At 40.8% G+C, this 9,609-nt stretch overlaps 1 protein-coding gene across 4 annotated transcripts in view; it reads left to right on the top strand.

The window, feature by feature from the left end:
• Positions 1–9,609, top strand: part of ENTPD1 (ectonucleoside triphosphate diphosphohydrolase 1) — a 105,544-nt gene that overhangs the window by 85,369 nt on the left and 10,566 nt on the right. For all 4 annotated transcript variants that reach the window (XM_011951240.1, XM_011951238.1, XM_011951236.1 and 1 more), the window contains one exon: positions 1,163–1,423. In XM_011951240.1, the coding sequence (XP_011806630.1) occupies positions 1,163–1,423 (261 nt within the window). The remainder of the gene's footprint in view (positions 1–1,162; positions 1,424–9,609) is intronic.

Below are 9,609 nucleotides of genomic sequence, written 5' to 3'. Positions count from 1 at the left end.
AAAAGTTAAACATACTCAGCATCATGTGAGTACCAGGCACACCCTGACAAGTAAACACAAAGCCAGGATGTCACATCCAGCTGTTCCCTGTCTCCACCGAAAGGATAACCAGTTCTCTGCTCTCCTCCAAAGCATTCTCTCTTGTTTTCAAAACCACTATCAGTAAGATGGTCCTGGAAGTAGGGGGCGCTGAGAGACATCCACTGAGCCTCAAAGCTCCATTAAGCTTCTTATCCACAGCAGCCTCCTTTCTTCTTCAGTAGGTTGTGGGTTAGAAATTATTTTTATTGGGCCAGGCGTGGTGGCTCACGCCTGTAATCCCAGCAGTTTGGGAGGCCGAGGCAGGTGGATCACTTGAGGTCCGGAGTTTGAGACCAGCCTGACCAACATGGCAACACCCTGTCTCTACTAAAAATAGAAAAAATTAGCTGGGTGTGGTGGCAAACACCTGTAATCCCAGCTACTAAGGAGGCTGAGGCAGGAGAATTGCTTGAACCTGGGAGGCTGAGGTTGCAGTGAGCTGAGATTGTGACATTGCGCTCCAGCCTGGGCGACAGAGCAAGACTCCGTCTCAAAAAAAAAAAAAAAAAAATTTATTTATTTATTTATTTTTTCTTGGATAGGAGAATGCATGAAGAAAAGAATTTAAAAAATAAAGAATTTTTAAAAACTAATTTAAAAAATTCTCATACTATTGGCTTAAATGATCTAAAAGTATCTGGGAGTTTCTGATTCTGTCCTTGGAGGGAGGGTTGGTCCATAATGACATCCCTGTCATTATGTAGGCTCCTGGAGAACTACCTCCAGGCCCAAATTTTTGACAACCTTGAGAGTTTCCTTGTGAATCTGCTCCTGACCTAGATGATTAGGACTAAGCACTCAGGGACATTTCAAACTAATGGCATTTCTGGGCCCAGTTTTAACTATATCAGCATTCTTTGAATAGTCAAATACATTTATATCTGATACTACTTCTGGTGCCTGTTACACAAATCCATTTTTCACATTTATTCCTAAGGGTGAAAAAGGCAGGGCAGGCCGTGTTGTTGCCAATACCAAGTGGTGGGATGTTGTACAGTGCCTACATATTGATTAAGTCAGACTGTGCCTTTTGTATCCAAAGCGTTCACACATGATGCTTTCAAGTGATTTTTCCATTCAGGTTGCAAGTAATGAAATTCTCAGGGACCCATGCTTTCATCCCGGATATAAGAAGGTAGTGAACGTAAGTGACCTTTACAAGACCCCCTGCACCAAGAGATTCGAGATGACTCTTCCATTCCAGCAGTTTGAAATCCAGGGTATTGGAAACTATCAACAATGCCATCAAAGCATCCTGGAGCTCTTCAACACCAGTTACTGCCCTTACTCCCAGTGTGCCTTCAATGGGATTTTCTTGCCACCACTCCAGGGGGATTTTGGGGTAAGTTTGTGAAATGATGAGGTATAGGATGTCTTGTTTACAAGTTATAGAATATGTGCCTACAAGGGATTTAAATAATAGGATGTATTTTTCTCTTACATAATGTCTTGAGGTAGATGATTGGGGTTGGTTCTTCAGCTCAACTGTGTCAGAACTTGGGATCAGTTTTTTCCACTATCTTTGTGATCTTTTTGTACTAAGGTATGTTACTGCTCCTAGCACCATATCACTAGGTCACTGCCTCCTTTTTGGCTCTAGGCAGCACCTTAAGCCCAGGTTCATCTCCATTCTAGTCAACAATAGGAGTACTGCCTTTCCGGAATGGGGGAGGTCCCAAAGAAGTTAGCCCCAGCAGTGTGGGAAAACTGACTAGGGGGTTGTGCCCAGGAGACCTTGTGGGACAGACCTTCTACAGCCACAGAACAGCCACTCTGATTTGGCATCTCCTTTGGCCAAGTGACATAGCAGAGTTCCCAGGGCTGGGGATGCTAAATCTGCCTCTCCCTTGTCTCTACCTGTCCCCAGGGATGTTTCTCTCTTCAGGATGTCACAATGCTTACTGTGGGTTAAGACAAGGACAGGTTTCCTGCTAGGGAACCCAGGATGGTGGGGAAGCTGATTGTCCACCTTGATCTCACTTTTTCCGGTGTAGAAATTGTGAGTTTGGGGGAAATTTTTCACAAGCTTGGTGCCAGGCAGAATGGAAGGAGAGTTGACATGCATGTGAAAGTTTGATTCTCTTCCTGTCTGCTTGGAGTTTTTTCACTTCTTTGTGGCCCTGGGAACTGTCTCATCTTCATATTTGATTTCTGGGATATTGCTGGTGATCATCTCAGTGCTGTACATTTGTTTCTGGTTTTCTGTGGTTGGGGAGCATGAAGCCAGCTTGCTTCCATGCCACCATTTTGGAATCAGACATCCAAGCATCATATTTTCTTTCACATGCAAAGCAAAAGCAAGAGAGACGTTTAAGGTTTTCCTTGCACACGTCTCTTGCACACACATTTTGCAGAAGTGCCGACTGACATCTTTTCAGATCCTGCTGGCCAGAACTTGGTGAAATATATACTCTAAACCAATCTGTGCCAAAGAGAAATGGATTAATATGGTTAGTTTAGACTAATTATTGTTTATCACCTGAGGAGTCTTTTTTGAGCATATTGCTTTCCTCTACTTGGGTAAAATCAGGACTTCATAAGCGAGGAAGAAGGGGATGAGCTATGGGGTATGTACCTGTTACAGTCTGCCATAGGTGGCTTCTCAAATGTCAGAAGGAGGAGGAGCAGCAGTTAGATGACATGGGTGAGGGTTTTCCTCTATAAAGACATTTACAAAGTAGAAACTCAGGAAATCCCAAAGAAACATTGAAGATAACATCATTGTCATTATGATTTGAAGAGTTAGGGGATTATTTGAATCCTAGCTCCAAATTCCTTATTTTCTTAATAACTCCAGAATAAGATAAAATATTTGAGCAGGCTGGGCGCGGTGGCTCAAGCCTGTAATCCCAGCACTTTGGGAGGCCGAGGCGGGCGGATCACGAGGTCAGGAGATCGAGACCATCCTGGCCAACACGGTGTACTAAGAAATACAAAAAACTAGCCGGGCGAGGTGGCGGGCGCCTGTAGTCCCAGCTACTCGGGAGGCTGAGGCAGGAGAATGGTGTGAACCTGGGAGGCGGAGCTTTCAGTGAGCCGAGATCCGGCCACTGCACTCCAGTCTGGGTGACAGAGTGAGACTCTGCCTCAAAAAAACCAAAAAAACGAAAAACAAAACAAAACAAAAAAATATTTGAGCAGAGGCAGAAGAGAGGCCTCTTAATTGACTCAGTCTTCAAATTTCATATTTTGGTCCCAGAGGTTAAGCATTATTATAATCATAGTTTAGTAGCATATTGAAAAATTAGCTACCATCTGTCAAATGCCAATTATTGACTAAGAACTCTATGTATATTATCTCATTTATTCATTCAAGATATTCAGAGAAACAAGGCTTTTGCCTGCTTTCATGCTTTCTAAACCCTTTTAAGAAAACAGATCAGCATGTGAGAATGGAGGTTCAGCTCCTCCCCTCCAGGACCCCAGCAAGAGAGTTTCTCCCAAGGTCACCTGGTCTGGCCCAAGACAAAGCTCCATGAAGAGAACATAGGCACTGTCCTAATCAGAGCTGATTCTGCTTCTGGCTTCTTATGAACTGTATGAGTTCTTCATTTTCTTGGTCTCTGAGAAAACAATAGGTAATGCCATAGATCTAGGCTTACCTTAACCATGGTCCAAACCACAGCCTCCCCTCCCCTCAAGGTTCCTGAGGGAAATACATGACAAGACAATGACTGGCAGAGTAATATTTGGTTATTAGTTGGCTGCAAACCCAAATTCAGAAGAAACTGAACCTCACTTGAATGCCCTGTGGCTGAGCTGGCACTGGCTGCTCACCTAGGACTGTTTTTGGGCCAGGGCCCTTGCCTTAGATTGAACTCCTTGAAGAGGAAGGAGGGTGTCACCTTGGCCAAGGGCCTTTTTCATTCCAGTCACTGCAAGGATGTAAATCTAAAGTCAGTGAACATACCCTTGTGTCTTGAGTTTGTAACTTCTCAGAAAGTTTCACTTCCTGGGAAACATGGCCCAATTCCTGCCTTCAAGCTTGAGCAAACCTTTCCTCCTCAGGGGACTGGAATTTCTTGCCTTTGAATGTGATTCATCCAACCAAAGCAGGGAGAGGTAGGGGCTGGAAAAGGATGGAGGAGTCTTGAACTCCCCCTGGAGGCTTTTCTATTTGATCCCTTAGTTCCTCATTGAGATTGTTCTCCCAGCCTTCTGAACCTCAGTTTGGCAGTTCCTGAGACTATCTCATTGCCTACCTCTATGTAAGATCTTTCTCCTCTGGATACAGCCCTCAGGATCAGGACTGTCCTGTCCCTATTTCTGCACTGGCAGTTTCCTTCTGCTTCAGATTTTTGGTGTTTTTTGTTTTGTTTTGTTTTATGCCCTCTGTAATATATCCCTAAAACTTAAAGTCTTTTTGTCTGTTTCCTCATCTGTAAAATGGGGATAGAAATATCTACCTCGTTGATAGTTGTGAGCCAGACAAGCAGTGATGGTCTGGGAAATGTCTAACAACCAACTCTCGGGGAATGGGGAGCTGATTTGTAGCACTTACCAGTTTCCATGGTGTAAATAGTTCTACCACAGCCTATTTCAAGCTATCAACGTATCAACTGGCTCACAAAAATCTGGAAATTTTAAGAATCAGCTCTTGTGGGTGCATAAGAAAGAGTCAGCTCCAGCACACCACTGTAAATGGCAAAAAGCTGGCATACCCCAGCACCACCCTTAAAAAGGTTAGGTCTTTATCCTGGCAGTCTTCATTCTATGCTGTCCTTCCTGCAGGGAGTTCTTATTATTGAGTCCTGCCTCTTGAAGAGTAACTATGTGCAACACAGATACCCAGTTTCATTCCCATTATTTCCAGAACTAGTTAGCCTGGGTGTTCTCAAGCCACAGAGAATTTGTTGGGGAGAGAATTTTTGCCACAGTTGCATTTAGCACTGATGATCTGATTCTTAGTTGGTAAATATAGTATTAAAAATTATCAATGCTTTAGTCAGTCTGGCTACCCTGTAGCCTTGGTTGCTAAACAGAATCCAATGTTGTGGACAAATTAGAAACACTAACAAGAAAGAGGGAACGCCTGTAGGGAATTACTTATGAGGTAATTTAGAAATTATGTTTAAAGACCACATCGTGCTGTTTATATAAACAAGAAAGAGAATAAACAAGTTCAATAGGAAACTGGAATTAAAGAACATTAAAAGCATATTTGTTTACATATGCATACATAAATGTGTGTGTATATTTATATTTATGTTGGTGCAAAAGTAATTGTGGTTTCAGACTGTGAATTTTAAATCATTATAACTAGGCTGAAACACATCTTTATTAATCATAATGGGAACCATTACAATCAACACATTTTTGCCAATGAGAAATAAGTTTATTTATTCCTGTAGCATAAAAATCTGTGCTTCGGTATTTGATGAACTCTTGGAAAGCATTTTCTGCACATCCTGCTGGTTGCGGAAGTGTTTTCCTTGCAAAAAGTTGTCGAGATGCTTGAAGAAGTGGTGGTTGGTTGGAGAGCGGTCAGGTGAATGTGGTGGATGAGGCAAAACTTCATAGCTCAATCCATTCAACTTTTGAGGCATTGGTTGTGCGACGTGTGGTAGGGCATTGTCGTGGAGAAGAATTGTGCTCTTTTTGTTGACCACTGCTGGCTGCAGGTGTGTTGCAGTTTTCGTTGCATGTCATTGATTTGCTGAGCATACTTCTCAGATGTAATGGTTTTGCCGGGATTCAGAAAGCTGTAGTGGATCACACTGGCAGCAGACCACCAAACAGTGACCATGACCCTTTTTTTGGTACAAGTTTGGCTTTGGGATGTACTTTGGAGCATCTTCTCAGTCCAACCACTGAGCTGGTCGTCACCAGTTGTCGTATAAAATACACTTTTCATTGTATGTCACAATCTGATTGAGAAATGGTTTGTTGTTGCCCAGAATAAGAGAAGATGACACTTCAAAATGACGATTTGAAACAAATTTTTGGTCAGCTCATGAGGCACCCATTCATCAAGCTTTTTCACCTTTCCAATTTGCTTCAAATGCTGAACAACTGTAGAATGGTCACGTTGAGTTCTTCAGAAACTTCTCATGTAGTTGTAAGAGGATCAGCTTCGATGATTGCTCCCAGTTGGTCGTTATCAACTTCCAATGGCCGACCTCTATGCGCCTCATCTTCAAGGCGCTTGTCTTCTTTGCAAAACTTCTTGAACCACCACTGCACTGTACATTTGTTAGCAGTTCCTGGGCCAAATGCATTGTTGATGTTGTGAATTGTCTCTGCTACTTTACAACTCATTTTGAACTCGAATAAGAAAATCGCTCAGATTTGCTTTTTGCCTAACATTATTTCCATAATCTAAAATAAACATAAAATGAAAGGCAATAATAACTCATTAGCAAAAAGGCATAAAGCAAGAGATGCCCATTAAAATGATGTATAACATAACCACATTTATTTAAGAAAGTACTGTAGCATCAAAGGGCAAATTCCAACAATGCAAAAACCATGATTCCTTTTGCACCAACCTAATTACGTACCCCTGGGTTATAGATACCAATCAAGTAAGGATTATCAAGTAAGGGTGGCTTCTAGTATGGACATTAAGGAGCTCACCACAGATTTTGACTTCAGTGGTGGAGCATCTCATTGACATCTAAAGGCAAACTCGGGAATTCCTAGAGCTGAGTCAGTATTTCCCTCAAGAGTTGGCTTTGGGTCCATTCTGGCAAAAGAACACCTATGGGATTGAATCCCTAAAACCTCACCCTAAAAACAGGATCAGGATGAATCCTAAAGACTTTTAAAAAAAGTCATCTACCTCGGTCACAGGAACTTGGTGATGTGATCTTGAACCATCTGATTTTGAGCAATGTATCTTCCTGGGGTATTAAAAGAAGATAGCTTTTGTTCCTCAGTATAATTCTCAGGATTAAAAATGGAAGCATTCTAAACTGTTCTTTTTTTAATTTTTACTTTTTATTTTACGTTCTGAGGTATATGTGCAGAACATGCAGGTTTGTTACATAGGTATACATGTGTCATGGTGGTTTGCTGCACCCATCAACCCGTCATCTAGGTTTTACACTCCACGTGCATTAGGAATTTGTTCTAATGCTCTCCTTCCCCTAGCCCCCAACCCCCTGACAGGCCCCAGTGTGTGATGTTCCCCTCCTTGTGTCCATGTGTTCTCATTGTTCAACTCCCACTTATGAGTGAGAACATGCAGTATTTGGTTTTCTGTTCTGTGTTAGTTTGCTGAGAATGATGGCTTCCAGCTTCATCCATGTCCCTGAAAAGGACATGAACTCATTCTTTTTTTATGGCTGCATAGTATTTCATGATGTATATGTGCCACATTTTCTTTATCCAGTCCGTCATTGATGGGCATTTGGATTGGTTCTAAGTCTTTGCTATTGTAAATAGTGCTGCAATAACATACTTATGCATATGTCTTCATAGTAGAATGATTTATAATCCTTTGGATGTATACCCAGTAACAGGATTGCTGGGTCAAATGGTATTTCTGGTTCTAAATCCTTGAGAAATCGCCACATTGTCTTCCACAATGGTTGAACTAATTTACACTCCCACCAACAGTGTAAAAGCCTTCGTATTTCTCCACAGCCTCGTCGGCATCTGTTTCCTGACTTTTTAATAATTGCCATTCTAACTGGTGGGAGATGGTATCTCATTGTGGTTTTCATTTGCATTTCTCTAATGACCAGTGATAATGAGCTTTTTTTCATATGTTTGTTAGCTGCATAAATGTTTTCTTTTGAGAAATGTCTGTTCATATCCTTTGCCCACCTTTTGATGGTTTTTTTTTTTTCTTATAAATTTGTTTACGTTCCTTATAGATTCTGGATATTAGACCTTTGTCAGATGGATAGCTTGCAAAATTTTTCTCCCATTCTGTAGGTTGCCTGTTCACTCTGATGATTTAGACCATTCTTAAAAGAAGATATACAAATGGCCAATAAACATGAAAAAATGCTCAGTCTCACTAATTATCAGGGAAATGCAAATTAAAACCACAGTGAGACACTACCTTACTCTGCTGCAAGAATGGCTATAATTTAAAAATTAAAAAATAATAGATGTTGGCGTGGATGTGGTGTAAAGGGAACACTTTTACACTGCTCGTGGGAATGTAAACCAGTACAACCACTATGGAAAACAGTATAGAGACTCCTTAAGAAACCAAAAGTAGTACTACCATTTGATCCAGCAATCCCACTACTGGATATCTACCCAGAGGAAAAGAAGTCATTGTATGAAAAAGATACTTGCACACACATGTTCAAAGCAACACGATTTGCAATTGCAAAAATATGGAACCAGTCCAAATGCCCGTCAATCGAGTGGACAAAGAAAATGTGGTGTATATATATATATACACACACATATATGTATACATATATATACACATATATATACACACACACACTATGGAATACTACTCAGCCATAAAAAGGAATGAAATCATGGCATATGCAGCAAGGAAACATGATGTATTAAGTAAAACAAAGTGGTATTATAAAAAATTATGTCTAGTATCATCATATTTAGGTTATATATGTACATATACACATATATAATTATATAAATATATATTCACTATTTTCTATTACATATCAATTTGCTGCAGATATTAAATAGTAAATTGTTAAAAAGTGTACATCTCTAGAGGATGGTTAGATTAAAGACAGACTTCCACTTTTTTTTTTTTTGAGACAGAGTCTCACTGTGTCACCCAGGCTGGAGTGCAGTGGTGTGATCTCGGCTCACTGCAAGCTCCACCTCCCGGGTTCACATCAGTCTCCTCTTCAGCCTCCCAAGTAGCTGGGACTACAGGCGCCCACCACCACGCCCGGCTAATTTTTTTGTATTTTTAGTAGAGACAGGGTTTCACCGTGTTAACCAGGATGGTCTTGATCTTCTGACCTCGTGATCCACCTGCCTCGGCCTCCCAAAGTGCTGGGATTACAGGCGTGAGCCACCGTGCCCAGCTGAGACTTCCATTTTTAACTTGTATTTAAATTCTGTATAATAAACGTGTTTCTTTTGAATAAGCCAGTATTTTAAAGATATAATGAACAGGGAAACTTCAAATGTTGAGAAATAAATAAGAGCAAGATTCTGAGATGCCAGAGGGAGGCTTCTGAAGGTCATGGGAAATTTTTCAAGAGCCTATGGCATGTAGTGCCTTGGGGGGTTGGAGGTGGCATGGACCAGAAGGCCCTGCTGACTTGATTGCTGTGTATCCTACTGAAGGCTCAATATGTTGCTAAATCTACCTCATAGAAAGTTTTTGTTTGTTCATCTGTTTTTTATAATTTGTACTTATTTTATAAAGCAAATGTCACCACTTAGCAAAAGCAAGAGAATTTCTAGATGCTTAACTCATTGAGACTTTTGCTAATAGGATAAGCTCTAGGACTAATTTCAGAAAGTCTTTTGAAATGTAACAATTTAAGGAAATATTTATTATTGCTCTATTATATGCTCATTATAAAAAAATCAAACTGTACAAAAATATTATTATTATTATTTTTTTTTTTTTTT

This window comes from Colobus angolensis, unplaced genomic scaffold (assembly GCF_000951035.1).
Source record: "Colobus angolensis palliatus isolate OR3802 unplaced genomic scaffold, Cang.pa_1.0 Scaffold316, whole genome shotgun sequence".
Classification (NCBI taxonomy): Eukaryota; Metazoa; Chordata; class Mammalia; order Primates; family Cercopithecidae; genus Colobus; species Colobus angolensis.
Note: the sequence above shows the minus strand (reverse complement) of the source record. Positions and strands in the feature narration are given on the sequence as shown.